The following is a 16,420-nucleotide window of genomic DNA, read 5'->3' as shown; positions in this document are numbered from 1 at the left end:
GACTTCCAACAGTTGGGCAGTTTACTTTGAAGTACAGACACTACAACAGGGTTATAATAATTAGTTTCATGCGAGTCATTCTATTCAATGTAACAACATCATTGCACACTAGACTAATAAGCTGCTGGACACTTCACTTTCCTCTACAGCTGCAACCATACTGTTGCTTGAATATGCATATGCAATAGGCTACATAGTATCTATAGTTTTGAATGGGTTAGGGTTTGTGATATGCATTGTCCATTGTCTATCATATGGTTTTGCAGTAGGCATATTCCTTCGCTATGTCCCGTTGTTGTCCATATTGGGTGTCAGTATGTAAATATGTCTCTGGACCAGTGTCAACAAGAGAAATTAGTGGGAACCGTTATTGTTTTAAATCGGTGCAACTTTCGGGGGAAAGGTGAAACAACGTGTTGTGTGAGACTTCAATGTGAAACCTCCCCCGTCTGCCTGTAGTTAAACCATATGATCAGTTGGCAGTGAGCACACCTCGAGTCAGTAAACCGAAAGTGCTACCAATCTTCAAGCCTCTTGGGTTCATTTTAGGTCAGGGTGCCACCCTGGGCTGCGCTCGCTTTTTTATTTTTATTTTTTTACAGTCAGTGGTTTTAATGGGCCATCTTTTTACAAAGTAGCGGTCGTTTTGCGTTCATGAAGAGTGTATTACCATTGACAATAACAATATCTTCCTAAACGGTAATTTGGTTTAATAATTTTGCCCCCAGTGTTTGGCCAGTGAGTTCCCTACCGGAGAACGAGACGATAACAGGAAGTTACGGTAGAACAATTTCTCTCTTGACTTAAAACATAGATTTCCCACCTTGTACACCGCCAAACAAAAATATATAGCCGGAATTCTGTTAAAAGAAAGATAAACTGGACCGACTTTACATATTTTTTCCGTGACAGCTAATCACGTGTGACCTCCTCCCGCTATTTCTACATCCGTATTTACGGAAAGATGGCGGCGCAAAGGGAGCGCGGTGTTCCTCTGAGTTCGGTGAGCAGAATTTACTATGCTGTTTTTGGATTTTTAACGATTAAACTGCCTTGTCGTTTCACCTGACACTTTGTAAACGAAGCAACTCTACTATCCTGAGCACGCGGTTACATATCTTATTCATATAGGTTCTTGAAATGCCATGTTCACTGTACAGAGCTGTGTGGTGGCATTTTATTGCCTCTTACCAGTCTACGAGATGCTGCTAGCGTAACAAGTTAGCTAATAACTAGTTGGGTTCTAACTGAGCACTGTTTGTATGCTAAAGGGTTTAATCACTTACAAATCATGGAACAGACCTATTATGTTACTAACAATGTTTGTACCTTGCATTCATGTTGTTAACTGTTAGATATTCTAAACGGCCATCAAAACAATCCAATCAAAACAATTTTCTGTAAACAGTTGTTTGGGAAAAGGCACTGTAGCACACTGTGTAGCTAAACACCATCTCACACATGATTTTGTGCACTCTGTCGTGTCTGCTGTTTTATCATGTAACACCATTGTCGTCCTCTGCTGCACACACACACCCATATCCCCATACAGCCTTGTCTGCATTATTGGACACTAATGGAGCCGAGGGTGAAAGGGACTAATAAAGCTTTGTTTATGTTTACGTCTGCCAGATCAGGCTTTTAGCGAAGAAGCTAAAGGAGGAAGGGTTGGGAGGGGCAGCTGGACTTTTATGTGTGAAAGAGGGATAGATGAGAAATAGACCAGCGTAGTGATTAGAGAGACAGTCCTCAAAACAGACAGAAGGCATCCCCATGACAGCAAGCATCCGCCTTGCTGAATAGGCAATTTTCCCATTCTGTTTCTCAATGCTTCTGCATTGAGAAACCGGTGCTTCCTGGTACCAGCTCTGGCCTTCACTAAATTGCTCCACAACCCACAATTTTTAATTTATTACATTATGTACCTAATGCTAGTAACCATTACAATGTTGATGCTTTTGTTGGATCTGTTTGTCAATAAGTCGCCAAAAAAACTTGCCACAGGAAGTTGTAATGCACAGGTTTAGCTGTTACCATGATGATGTGAAAAGGGCCTATTGTCCTTGAGCAACACTCTGAGGTTGTTGCTCTGTAGTTGACCCTGACCTCTGACCTCTCTGTGGATGGGGGCAACTTTTTTCCTTAAGGAGAAACTGGAGCATCACAAAGCTCAGGACTGGTAAAAAAAAAAGTTATACATGGCCTTGATTATGTATTTTACATAGATTGATGTATGAAAATAACTAGACCACTTTCAAAAACAAAGGATATGATGTGTAGATGATATTTCAAGGAATATCGTGTGCGTTGAAAATGTCCAATCCTTTAGTTTCATTTGAATTTTTTGTGTTAAATTGGCAGTGTTGTCTAATTCTTAATTTGCTCCACTTGCAGCTCTGCCCCAAGTTTCTACACACCAACTCTACCAGCCACACCTGGCCCTTCAGCGCTATAGCTGAACTCATAGGTGAGTCATCATCTCACATGGTTTTGTTTTCCAGTAAGACCTTGACCTATTTATCAAAAAGGCACAGCCAACTAGTAAGGAAGGGAAACTTAAATCAAATCAAAACTTAAATGGCAAAATTAAAATGAAAGGAAAAATGTCTCTTGACATGCTGCTATTTCTGAAGTTCAGAGGCATAGCATCTATTTTTTAGAACCTATTCTGTTTAGATCCTATGTGATTTTCGAACACACTGTTTTGTATTTGTTCAGCTATTCTGAATAAACTGTGACCAGTGTAAACAAATACGAGTCTATATGCTTTAGCCTGTGTTATGTAGCGTATTTTCTATTCTATTATTATAATTTAGCATTTTATTTTTAAATTTGATTGAAGGTTGTTCTACAATGGTCAGGGTATAATTTCATCAAATAAATAAGTAAATGCAGCTGATGCACTTGTTTCTGTATTTATTATAATATAATAATGTAATATAATAAGCCAATGCCAGGCAACATGAATCACTGTAAATTGAGTAGTACTTGGATCGGTACCTGTATCAGCTAAAGATACTTTGTACTTGTATCTGCTCTGAAAGCTTGTTATTCATTTACCTCAAGGTGTGGCCAAAATATGCTACAAATAAATGTTTGTTCAGCAACATGGCTTCCAAAAACTTCAAGGGCTTCACACTGTGATTTGTAATAGTCACACCTGTTTTCTTCTGGGTGCTTCACTGGCACAGTGCTAAAATGAACTGAATGGATGCAGGGAAAAAAGGCAAGACGAGCTGAAGGAAATCTAAGGGCCATTTCCCAAAACCCTACTTTCACGTGTCTGGCATTACCTGCCAATTGAATTGTTGCCTGCCTATTTTTCTGGCTATTTGTTTGTTTTATATCTTCCTTGCTACCGGATGCTTTAACTGACAGGAGCATTAATTATTTTACCCTCAGTCAATCCACTTTGCCTATGGTTCACTGTCACTATAACATCTATGCTTTCCTCCTAACACAATGGGCCTAATGCAAGAACATTTTCGTATTCTTATCTTAAATTTCTCTTACTTTTTTCGTGAGGTGGACTCGTATGAGTGTGCCACGACAGATTCACCAAACGCTCGTATCTTCAGAAAACAGTCGTAAATGACTTCTGTAAACATGATGAATTCCACCTGTTCTAAATGAACGTGCGTTCATGAGAATTGTGAATTTGCATAATTGACGTCCCAATAATGCCATATAAGGTTAGGGGTCGAGCCCATTTGTCGGGAAGCTTCATTCATAAAAATGACATGGAAGACTAAAAAGAAGTCTACCAGCTTTGAGATTGAAGCCCTACTATCATAGTAAAGTAGTAAATCAACCAAAGCATATAATATTTAATATAATTCAATAGTGGAATCAAAGGCCCTGCTAAAGCCAAGGAATGGGAGAAAATAACTTGTGCTGTTAATACAGTGTTGTCTGCTGTGCGTTCCCTTACGAAAAACAACTCTATTCTATAGATTTTAGATGAATACTAAATAAATATCCCAACAAAGCTATAATTCCCTATAGGATTATTATAGTGATACTACAGAAGACAAAAATACTATGATAAGGTCACTATAAACCCACTATTGAGTACCACAGACCCTCTAAGTCCCTATCGGAGTATTATAGGAATATTATAGGACTATAGTGAGTTGTCGTTAGGGCACCGTCACAGAAATAAAAAAAGAAATGGCTTGACATGAAATTAGATGCAAAAAGCAAGGCGATCCATGACTGCAACAGGAGGGCCAGGAGGAATTCTCCGTTACACAGACAGATGAAAGAATAGGCCTATACCTGCCAGAACTGGCGATATAACAGTGTCAGGTGTTCAGCAGAGGATGTCGCCCTGGACAGCGACTTGCACCTCAACCTGGTAAGACCTAAATTTAGCTTCACTTGCACTCACCCGCATTAACGTTATCAACGGGAGTAAAATAGCCTAGAAATCAGATTTATCTCCGTCTATAATTTATTTCCCTTATTTGCCTTTGTCTCATCTGAGTGTTTGTCAAATAACCTGGCAATCATTAGTGTTTTTTTGTTTTGTCTTTGTATTGAGCACACTTATAGGCTACTATGTAACCCACATGGATACTTATGAGATTTTATGCGGCTTTGAATAAAAAATAAAATAAATTACGCACTACCTTCTTTTGAAAAAGCCATCAGTGCTCCCTTCCTATTTTCCCTGTTACTGTAACCACTGTACTGGTTAATTTCAACATGATTATACATTACTTTACAGTGTCATTTATATATTCAAACTAAAAATTTCTTCAAAGTGACAGAGATACAATCCATTAGTCAACTACAACGTTTTTTTGTGCTTTGAAGAACGGCAGGTTGATTGTACGTGACTCGTAAGACAGGTCTGGACCACTCGTACATTTTGTTCATACCTAAGAGAAAATTCTAAATACAAGAAAATTGGTGAATGAGGCAAGTTCTCGATCTGTTCGTACGAGTGGTTCTTGCATGAGGCCCATTAAGTTTCACCATTTTATGAAGCTGAATAATCACAAAGCTTACAAATAGCCTAGTCCTTGGTATTTGCCCAAAATGTCACATGATTTCCGCTAATTTGAAACACAGCCACACCCAAATTTGTTTATGATGCAGTAAGAGAAGTATGTTTAAAAAACAACAATGCCCTACTTTAGTAGAGGTACTCACACCTTAAATCTGGTGTGTTCAAATGTGGCATCTGTAATATTGAATAATCAGAAATCAACTTATTGCTAACAAGACTCTCTCACACACACACACACACACACTCACAAACACACACACACACAAACACTGCTGTCAATCACAGCATTTAAATAAAAATCTCTGACCCTTTCCATTCATGTTTTATTCCAAAGGGCTATATACCCATTTTGAAAAATAATTGTCACCTGTCTCTCTTATCTTTGTCACCCTAAAGAATTTGAATGACCGTCCATTATGAGTTCACTGACCAAAGTTCACATATTACAAATGTACTTGAATATCCTCTATGCAACAACCCCATAGCTATCTCAGCCTCTCTATTGATTGACATGCCACAAAGGACATGCAGAGACCCACTGATCCTGTGTGACTGGCCTATATGAGGTAGTCCACAATGCTTCTGTTAGGTATAAAAGACTAGGTGTGTATCTCAGTTTGCACTCTGCTGATCTCTCAAAATTGGTTTTGCCTTTATCATTCGGCTCCACATAAAAGCACCAGACCAAGCTATTTTGGGTTCTCTCACTGCTTGGAAAACAGCACAAGTCCCTCTCTCTTTGCTTGTTGCCATATGAAAGATTTTTTTTCATTAGCAATGAGCTGAGAGTGAACGCCGTCAGCAAGCTATTAACACACTGCAACATTGTCCTGTCATTAGCGTTGTAATTTATTTTCAGATATTTAAAATTGCTTCCTTCCCCAGACAATGCCTATGACCCCGATGTCAATGCAAAACAGTTCTGGATAGATAAGACCCAGATCAAAGGACAAGAATGCCTCAGCTTCATGGACAATGGAAATGGACTGAACTACGAATTGATGCATAAGATGCTCAGGTACAGACTAGTCCTTAGAAAGTCTGGGAAATAATGGAACATTTCCACACCTTGAACATTTTGTTTGTTTGTTGTTAAGATTAATCTTCAGCTATAGAGTGATATGGCCTATTTGTCATATTGCCCAGCCACTATTGGCATACATTATATTGAGCTCTGACAAAAATCTTTAAATCCAGTTAATTAAAGTCTGGAATTTTTAAATGATAAATACGCAGGACCCTTGTTGTGATTCGTATACACACTAACAATATATGCCTCTCTTCTCCCCTCAAGCTTTGGATACAGTGACAAGACTGTTGTAAATGGTGTAGACCCAATTGGTATCTATGGCAACGGTTTCAAGTCTGGATCCATGCGCCTCGGGCGAGATGCCATTGTGTTCTCCAAGTCGCAGAACGCCTCGTGCGTTGGGATGCTCTCCCAGAGCTACTTGAAGGAGATTGGCGCTGAGCAAATCATTGTACCTATTGTCAGCTTTGAACTGACAGAAACAAACAAGTATATCCTTTATCTACTGCAATAAGCTGTAGTAAGCTCTTGATAAACCATCATGTGGTGTGAAGTGGGTGGCCTTGAATTTCTCACTTACTTTTGCAGACACCAAAATCCTTTAAGTTGACCTAATAATCACATTAATTATATTTGTTCAATAAATAAAGACTGTCCTTGCAGTGATAAAACAAGGTTTATTGGCAGAGGCATACAACCGCGAGGTGGTTATTTCTAGTTTTCCCATTAATTAAAAATAGAAAATCATATTGCCTTTGTCATAGTTTCTGTGCAGTGAAACACAGATGCACTATCTGTTATGATCCCATAGTGAGTTGTCCTTGACTTCAGACTAACTCTGTGTCAGAGAGGAGCACAAAGTCAGTCTGCAGGACATCCTGCACTACTCCCCCTTCAAGACAGAGGCAGAACTGCTCACTGAGATCAGTGCCATCAACTCCACTTGCTCTACCGGGACGACCGGGACACGAATCATCGTCTGGAATCTCCGCAGGTCTGTCTTTCTGTCTTTATTTATGTCTTTGTTGTTTTTTGTTTCTCTCTATCTTTCACTTTCTTTTTCCTTTTCACCCCCCCCACCCCCAACCCCCAACCATATCGGGTCCCACACAGAATGGAAGTATGTTGTATTTGCCATCTACTTAGAGACACAGACTTCAAATGGCAAGTGCTGTGAACTGTAAGAATATTTTGATTGTGTTGTGTTCAGGGTCAAGTAAGTACCTGAGCCTTTTTTTTTTTTAATAGGACAACTATAGGAATGACAGAGTTTGATTTTACGAAGGACCGTTACGATATCAGGATTCCATCTGACATCTACGAGATGATGACTGACACATCCGAACACCCAGAGAGGTTTGCATCATCCATCCCTGAGAGTGAATACTCATTACGTGTAAGAAGCAATAATGATGCATATTATGCTACACATACGCCATTTAGGGCAAAGGATTGGCTAAAATACTCTTACTTAAAAACTAACACTCTTACTGTGTGGTTCAATACACAATTCAGGATTCATGGCTTGGTATTTGCAGATTTTATTTTCACATTTCATTGATCATTATGTAGTAGAATGATAAATCAGCCCATTCAGTTGTAAGCCACATACTGAGATTGCACGTTTTCCAGTAACACAGTATATTTGCATCAGAATCCTGCATTTTTGATGGCTGAAAATGGCCTCATGTCTATTGTGATTTAAGATGTCACTGTGTGATCTCTTTGTCCACTTACTTGTTGCTGGAGGTGGCCTGGCCTTTGGCTAATTTCTTGACAGACTGAATTCTTCACGGTGGCATTTTTTAGGCTTTTTTTAATGTTTTTTTTCTGTCACCGTTTTCCTTATCTGCTGGAAAGTCAAAATGTTACTACATGAATGGTTTCAAATAATGGAGCATTCTCAACTTTTTATTTTCAGCTGTGTCAATTTTCCTCCTGTATGCCACATAAGCATAAACTGGTCTCATTTGGGTGATTGACGCTTAGTGTCAGTCAAGTAAAACCTCGCTAGTAAGATGCTTGTGAGAATGTGAATTTCACGAATTATACAAATGAAAATGTGAAAGTGCATTTGATAGAATTCTGTCAGAATGTCTGGCATAATTTATAATATATCTTTTTTTTTTATTTACATGTATAACTGTATTGATAGTTGTGTTCTTAATGGGCCTAGGCATACTGCAGTATTCTGTACCTGAAGCCTCGGATGCAGATCATCATACGTGGTCAAAAGGTGAAGACTCAGCTCATCTCGAAGAGTCTGGCCTATATCGCAAAGGACCACTACAAGCCCACTTTCCTGGTATCCTTTCAGCACTGGCTCTCTAGAGCTGGCGGTAACAATTTAGAAATGGGTTGTCTTTTTGTTTGTCATGTATACTCCAAGTCTTCCTTAAATCTCATTTCAGAACAAACGTATCTCTATCACTTTTGGGTACAACACCAAGAGCAAAGACCAGTATGGCATCATGATGTATCACAAAAACCGTCTGATCAAAGCCTACGAACGCGTGGGCTGCCAGCTCAAGGTACGCTTGTATTGATTTGGTCTGGTGTGTTTGTATATCGTGCATGTTTACAAGGGTTTTCTATCTCATCATCTGGTGTTTACCTCTTAACCATATTTGCATCCTACAGGCCAACATCACAGGTCTTGGGGTCATCGGGGTCATAGAGTGTAACTTTCTGGATCCTACCCACAACAAACAGAACTTTGACAACACTGATAAATACAGGTAGTAGTGTCAATGCTTTATTACTATAAAGCTGGTTTCCGCTGTGATCACCTTGGTTTGATAAGATTAAATTAGTTGCTGTCAGTCAGTATGTGTTCTTTATAAACGTTATAAAATTTGTGGATTAATTCTCCACCCCTATGACACAGGCCCATTGAATGGAAATATACTGTACCAATCTGAAGTGTTTGGTTTCTTGGTGCAGGAAAACCATCAACAATTTGGGGATCAAGCTGGAGGAGTACTGGAAAGAAATTCGCTTCAAGAGAAACCGTGACGACCCAAACAGCACCATACCAGTAGAAGATGCCAAGTTAGTACATCGCTGGTCATGCTGTGCCTGATAGAGTGTCTTAAACCTAGTCCTCAGATTAATAGCTATTTGTCTCCTTGGGTGTCTCTGCGTCTCTGTTCTACAGGAAGCGACCAGATCAAAACTGGGTGCAGTGCGATGAATGTTTGCGCTGGCGCAAACTACCTGACGGGATTGACTGCACCTTGCTTCCAGAGAAATGGTTCTGCCGTCTGAATCCTGATCCTCAGTTCAGGTAACCCAAGCATATACAAAAATATCACAATTTGGAAATCAGCTGTTCTATTTTAGAGTTTAAGAGAGAACATTATTCTGTATCAAAATTTTGTTTTGTTGGTATTTAAGCTAATTTTGTTATACTGGGTAATTTCTGACTAAAAATATGCACTTTGAAGTAGATTTTGAAATCAATTCTGTTGAGGAGACATGAAGGACAATAATTTGTAGTTGATAACACTTGCAAAAAGAGGCTACCGCAAACATAGTTTGGACTGAGAGTACATGTGTGTTAATATTTATACTCTCTGTCTAATTTGCCTTTCCAGGACCTGCCAGGTAGAGGAGGAGCCGGAGGACTCAGATGACGACCAGCCTTCATACCGCAAGACCTACAAACAGCAGTGAGTCCCATTTCCTTTAGCTACATTGCCGCAACATAAGCCCCAAAAATAACGGTACTGGGTCCTTACTTCTGTGATGTATTTGTTACAGTGAGAGGGAGGACAAAAAGAAACAGGAGAAGAAAAGAAAAACGGTAAGGAACACACCATGACCTACTGTAAGTCTCCTGCCAGTGTTATGGTTGTCCTTGCTGTTTCTCTCCTCATTTTTTTTATATTCAATGTGAGTAAAATATTATAGATGGATAATCTTATGAATTTTATACCTTAAAAATAATGTTTCACATGTGTTCACATCCCTTGTTTCATGTGGCCTAAATTTTGTCTGGGCAGCTTGTTCAACATTTAAACCAGCAATAAGCGATATCAGACCTCATAACCAATCCTGAACCTAATGTGTGCTATGTGGAGATTTAATTGAGACATAATAATATAAACCAATATCCACATGTGGGCCAGCTGTGTTGCTGTTTCACCTCTTTTCTAAAGCTTGTTGTCAAAATCCGCTCCTCCCAGTCCATTCAGTAGATTTTCATTTTTTTTTTTAAACTAGCTTGTTTCCTCCCTTGCTGTTAAAAGCAGCCCTCACCTTGCTTGATATCAGACAGAATTGTCAACTCGTTACACTCCATTTCCATCTTCAGTCTGACATGTCTCCACTCCACCGATCTCCACCGGATTCGATTTTCCCTAACCAATCACTAAAGACCAACGTATCCGCCTAAATCTAACGTCATTTTAAGTCGACACTGATGCTTAGCCATGACAACACCAGAGACGGTTCAGAAAGTATAGAGCATCTTTGACAACACGGAGCGAAGTAAAAACAAAGTACGATGTCGGGCGATATTGAGAAGACATGCCGTCTATGTAAAATAAATTTGTTAATCAAGGGGGTCATATCAAATTCAAAATTATTATTCAGCAGCCCAAACGCGAGAGAGAGGCCATTAAGCGAACGTTTCCGAGATGTCGGGTAATTCTTCCATACAGACCCAGTGTGTATTCTGAGAGGATTTGTGTAAAATGTTTTCGACTACTTGTCGGGTTGAAGATTCGCAAATGATTCTAAAGAAATGGCAATCGGAGCTTAACGTTACGGACACAAACGAGGAAGGCTCGAGAAGAGAAGTGAAGAGGGACCGTGATACGCCAACAAAGACGCCACGGAAAAAGAAGCTATGCCAGAGTCTCAACTCGGCATCTCGTAGCAGTACGACAGAGGTAAATTAATACATTGGCACGGTGAAACGTGGCAAAATAACCCAACTTGTTATACTGTAGTTAGGTTACGTTAGCATGTAGTCCCCATCTTGACAACGCTTGACAACAGCTTGACAACAGCTTGACAACGGCGTTAGTCCCGCCCGTGGCGCTGATTGGCTAATCGTCCCCCGGCGCTCATTGGACTGATCATTTTTCAACCGAGAAACCGCTGTTTCATGTGACGATGCCAGACCAGAATCAGTCAACTCGGTGGAGTGGGCAGATTCAAAAGTCTGGACCCAGGCAAGCCCTCACCCCCTCCCATTCCTGAAAGAAAATCTTGTCATGGCGGAATTGATGAAGCGAGCGAGTAAACTTATTAAACTAGTAAACTTGCCACCTACATCTTCACTTGTCATTGTTTGTACCACACAAACAAAAGGTCTGGCAAAGCAAGACTGGTAACCGGCCAGACTTTTACGTGGGTAAGGTTAGCTTAGCTATTAGTGTTTATGCACGGTGCTTTGCAATATTTGTCCTTGGTCCGTAGTGCAGTGGGCGAGTGGCTTTGCTGTGAGATTGTTTACAAATGTGTTGCAGCTTCTGTCACCTAGTGGTCAGAAAATTTCGCTTAATGCAGCTTTAAAGTCATAATCTGCAAGAGTCTTGTTTTTCTTGATTTTGGCAATGAGCAGCCACTGCTTTGGTGGTTTGCACTCAATGTAGGCACTGACCTAACTTACTGTAATAATAAAGACACTTAATGAAGAGTGTGGCTTCTTATATTTCTTCTACCCGCTTGTATGCATTTCAAACTGCTGTTGTTGCTTTGCTGTTGTAAAACACATCACTCCTGTGCAGCAGAGGGTTTTTCCTGGGAAACATGGCCCCCTCATAGGTGTTTAGAAGAGTGAAAAAAAAGCTGTAGTGCAAAAGCTTTCATGAACTAGGTATAGCTTGAATAACTATTGTATCATATTAGATATTTATTTATATGAAAAAAATGTTTTTTAAAAATTTATCTGTGGATTATTACTTTTAATATCTCATAGTATGGTACCTTTTATACTGTCAAGCTGGACAGTGATTTGCCTTGAAAATAGTTCAATCATAAACTTTTTCCTTGTAGAGAGAAAAGAAAACTTATCAGATCTTCGAAGCATCTTGATGAGATTTTGGGCAGTTTGAGTGGATTTGGCTTCATAATAGCACAGTTTGGAAAAAGTGGTTCACTCACTGGTGGCATTCAAGTCGAGTTCCTTGATCGTTTGTTTATCAATGATGGGGCTTTTTGTAATGTTTCTGCCAGATGGAGGATGAGCAAAAGCGCCAGGATGAGGTGCGTTTAGCCAAACTTGCCCTGCAAAATGAGACTCTTAGACAGGAGCACGAAGACCTGAAACGACAGCTGAATCAAAAGGTAAATGTCCCATTTTAGTCTTACAATGACACCAAGGGGAACAGTTAGTCGGAATGATAGAAGATGATTATATTTCAGTGATGATCCTGTTCTGATAATGTTATTAACACAAATAGTTTTGATAAATAAATATGTTGCAGTAGCTGGATATGGTTGAGCATTAATAATTACAAACCAAAAATATATACTCATGCTTTGTTTTTTTGTCATTCATGTTCACAGACTGTGAGGGCTGTTGTCCACTCCCCCTCTACTCGAGACACCCCAAGGAGCAGGGTTAACATTGAGAAGCCACGAGGGGGCGCTGCAAGGGCTGAATCCTCTCCACTCAGGTCCTCAACCCTTTCGCAAGCTGGTAAACAACTGCTGTTTTCACCTCTCTCTGTGTGTGTGTGTGCGTGTGTGTGTGTGTGTGTGGATGTGAACATGGTGCTGGTTGGGGATATGTGCAGCTTGGTTATTGTTTTGGTGTTCTATTTGACAATTTGAGAGATTAAAAAATGTCTACTTTTTCTTTAGCTTGCAGCCCCTCCAGTAGCAGCAGTTTTCCAGTAATTTCTAATGTATGCTCTCTGTCAGCAAGCCAGCTAAGGTAGGATTCTCTGATTGCACAATGTTGTTTCTGAGCTTCACTTTACCCAAAACGTTTCATTGAAGAGGCCAGTTGACTCTGTGATTTGTGTGCACTGCAGGATGAAGAGAACACTGCCTGTGACTCCAGAAAGTGTTTCCAAAAAACCCAGAATAAATGGTTTCCATAGGAGCACCGCAGAGATGGCGTCATTAGTGGAGGCGAGCCCACTGAGCTCCATGTCGCCCTCGATTATCCCCCTTGATGATGATGATGATGGTGATGATGATGATGATGATGACAATACCACTGATGATGATGACATTGTCATCTTGGAGACTGCCAGTACCCCTGTGCCAAAGAAACCAGGCTTTGACCTTGCTAAGGTGAAGACAGAGCGACAGCGAAGTGATCCCGGTGTGGGCATGCTGATGGAGTGCAGCGACGATGCTGCCGTGGAAACGGCCTCAGAGACAAACGCTGCAGGAACGAGCTCCACAGAGACTGCAGCTGTGGGGACCGGTCCCTCCCCACCACCCCCTCCAGAGCAGACCAGCATCACCACCCAGACAGAAGTACCTAAAGTGAAGGATGAAGAGGAAGAGGAAAGAAAACAAAGGAAGGACAAAAGTATAACAAAAGGGGAAGAGAGAACAGCGCAGGGCATGCCTAAAGCGAATGGAAACGAGCAGAGTTCAGATGTGGACGTTAATGTGTGCATCAAGCTAGAGAGCAGTGGAGATACACACACTCATAGTGGGAATCAAGGAAAGCAGACCTTGCACAACGGAGTAGCAGCGTCATGCCAGTCGGCCACTGAAGAAGTTGCCGGCCCTTCCCATGCAGATCCCCAGGACATAAAAGTGGCTGCATTTAACTACGCCAATATGATAGAGGTACAGGAACAGCAAGACCAGCTCCTGGAGCTCATGCAGACTGCAGCTCAGGAGAGGGACTCCTTCAAGGACCAGGTCCATCAACTGACCTGCCAGCTACACGACATGCAGAACAGACTGCAAGAGTTGTCTCTGACCAATGTAAAGAGAGAGTGTACTCACCAAGCCAGCCAGACAGAGGAAGAGGGGGATGGACAGGACTACAAAAATCTGTATGAGCAGGCCAAACAGAAAGTCGATGAATTGAGTCGGGAGAAAGAGGCTTTATTGGCAGCCAGTCCCAGTACTGCCAAGGGTGAGGAAAAGGTCAGTGATGAGATTGTGATGCAAATTGACTGTCTAGTCCGGGATCTGGATCAAAGCAACAAGGAGAGGGATGAGCTACGCTCACAGGTGAGTTAAACTATTGTACTATTATAAAAAAACTAGGCAATAAAAGTTTCAAATTTCTGTTTGATGCCTCGCTAAGGGTATATTGACAGTCTGTTTAAAAAAAACTTTTTTCAAATATCCCAAAACTTTGGCTCTAATAGTCTGAAATTGAGCCTAAATGAACAATGTGTCCTCAACAATATATAACCCAAACATGAATCTGTCAGTTGCTTTCCCTCTGTGTAAATACATGTAATAATGTAAAGAATGACAAGAGTTTGGGTATCAAAAATTACCTTCCCAAAAATTCTGATATTATAATTCTGATATACTGTATACATCTGTAGGATTACTGTGACCTTTCTGTTTTCCATCCCTCCCTGCCTGTCTACCTGCCCCCTCCTCTCCCCTCCTGGGTATCACTGTCTGCCGTCCCATCAGGTGGAGGGTCTGGAGGAGGAAAAGGCGAACCTGTCCTCCCAATGTGAGGAGCTCAAGTTGAGCCTGCAGCAGCAGAGGGGACACACAGAGCAAGGCTCCACGACTCCACACAGAGCCAGTCATTCCAGGGTAAAAACAAAGGCAGGAGAGACAGGAGGGACAGCGGAGTCTGGCTCAGCTTCAAGCTCAGAAACATCCAGAAGGTTCGAAAGTTGGAAAATCAATCCCCTTTGTGATGGTTAAATTATCTCTGTCAAGGCCGTTTATGAATTAAACAATACACATCTCTCTATCTCTCTATTGTTCTATCGCTCTATCTCTCAGTTTGATGGAGCTGCGTCAGAATGTCGGACGCCTTCTCATCTCTTTCGTTCCTGCTCTGGATCTGGACCAAGTAAATTATCAGTGCAACGTAATTGATGAGATCCTAGAACAGGTTCTCTCTGATGTGGAGTACATCGGGGTAACGAGGCGGAGGGGCGGAGCAGAAAATGAATGAATGAAGGAACCACCTGAGAACTGATAACTCACAAATAACACATCATGGACTTATCATTTCTTAACTGCCACATTCTATCTGTAAATATTGATACAGGTTCTTATAAGCGTGGAAACATAACCGGCTGTATTTAAATATTTGTACACATATATGTGTACTTTTTTATTTTATTTTTTTTCATATTAATATAAATGCAGCAAATCATGAGCTGCTTTGCACTAAGATTGTTGTCAAACACATTTCCCAAAAGGTCTGGCTCGTTCTGGACAGATAAACTGAATTGTGTCCCATCTTCAAGGTAATCTTCATCATAGGAGAAAACTGTTGTGAAGCCACAGATTAACAAAAAGTAATATAAATATCAATACAATGTACATAAAGGTTGCCGTCCGTTTCGGCACATACATACAGCACATACAGTTTGCTCTCAAGTTTCCTGGTAGAAAGATGGAACCACCCTATTCATCAATTAAGTCAAGGGTTTGAGATTTTGTTGATCAGTTCATCTTTCCAGTAAATCACAGTATAGACTTCTGTTCAGTTTGGTCTTCCAAATAACAAAAAGTGCTATTGACTTTATTTGACGTTATTATTTGACTGTGGCTCTCTCTACCCCTTGCTCTGTTTCATGACGACAGATGATTGTTTTCTCTTTTGGTTTTTATTGTAAAAAAAAAAGCAATATTTTTATGCATTCTGTTGCACTGATAAGCCAAATGTTTGTCAAATATATTTTTTCATTCCTAATTTGCATGTCTTGTCTATTTGTGTTCTGTGAGGAAAAGCACAATGGTAGAATGCTGTATTGCTATATTGTTATCCTGGAGGACTGGTAACAAGCCCTATCCTATCACTGAGTGACATAAACTGAAACTCAACTGAAAGAGTTTGAGCAAACACTAAAACAGGGATAGGCAACCATGTGTCATGGAGGGTTGAGAGTCTGCAGGTTTTCATTCCAACCAAAGACTATAGCAGGTGATTTCACTGATTAACACACATTCAACCAGAAAGGAGCTAATCAGTGAAATCACCTGGTGTAGCGTTTGGTTGGAATGAAAACCTGCATACTCTCTGCCCTCCACGGTACACGGTTGAATACCCCTGTTATACAATATGTCTCTAGGGGCTGTTGGCACAACATTTTAAACTACGTGTGCGTTCCAATACCCATACTTCCATACTATTTAGTATGCCAGAAAAAGATTTAGCATGTCCCAATTCATGCATGTCAATGCAGTATGCCAGAAAATACCCGGATGCCCTACTACATCCGGTCGAATTTTGCAGTATGCAGGCC

The 16,420-nt window shown here is 40.6% G+C and overlaps 1 protein-coding gene across 1 annotated transcript; it reads left to right on the top strand.

Moving 5' to 3' along the window:
* The first annotated feature begins 720 nt into the window (after positions 1-720).
* morc3a (MORC family CW-type zinc finger 3a) lies at positions 721-15,857 on the top strand. Its single transcript, XM_071518085.1, has 19 exons — positions 721-1,003; positions 2,395-2,467; positions 5,900-6,032; positions 6,309-6,535; positions 6,882-7,038; positions 7,293-7,440; positions 8,221-8,349; positions 8,456-8,575; positions 8,685-8,782; positions 8,988-9,095; positions 9,202-9,330; positions 9,641-9,715; positions 9,807-9,849; positions 12,231-12,341; positions 12,564-12,696; positions 12,861-12,933; positions 13,034-14,201; positions 14,622-14,824; positions 14,946-15,857. Exons 1-19 carry the CDS (start codon positions 965-967, stop codon positions 15,118-15,120), a joined length of 3,342 nt encoding a protein of 1,113 aa, XP_071374186.1. The 5' UTR covers positions 721-964; the 3' UTR covers positions 15,121-15,857.
* The last annotated feature ends 563 nt before the right edge of the window (positions 15,858-16,420 follow it).

Source organism: Centroberyx affinis, unplaced genomic scaffold, assembly GCF_046629955.1.
Source record: "Centroberyx affinis isolate AG114_WGS23_722 - 3 ecotype Tasmania unplaced genomic scaffold, CSIRO-AGI_Caff_v1 ptg000550l_1, whole genome shotgun sequence".
NCBI classification, from domain to species: domain Eukaryota; kingdom Metazoa; phylum Chordata; class Actinopteri; order Beryciformes; family Berycidae; genus Centroberyx; species Centroberyx affinis.
This window is presented reverse-complemented; position numbering and strand designations above follow the sequence as displayed.

What these genes read in the sequence shown, in the direction of transcription:
- morc3a (XM_071518085.1), top strand. Translation starts at nt 965, where the DNA reads ATGGCGGCGCAAAGGGAGCGCGGTGTTCCTCTGAGTTCG. An exon ending in TTGATGCATAAGATGCTCAG is followed by an intron (nt 6,033 to 6,308) that starts GTACAGACTAGT and finishes TCTCCCCTCAAG; the next exon opens with CTTTGGATACAGTGACAAGA. An exon ending in ACTACAAGCCCACTTTCCTG is followed by an intron (nt 8,350 to 8,455) that starts GTATCCTTTCAG and finishes ATCTCATTTCAG; the next exon opens with AACAAACGTATCTCTATCAC.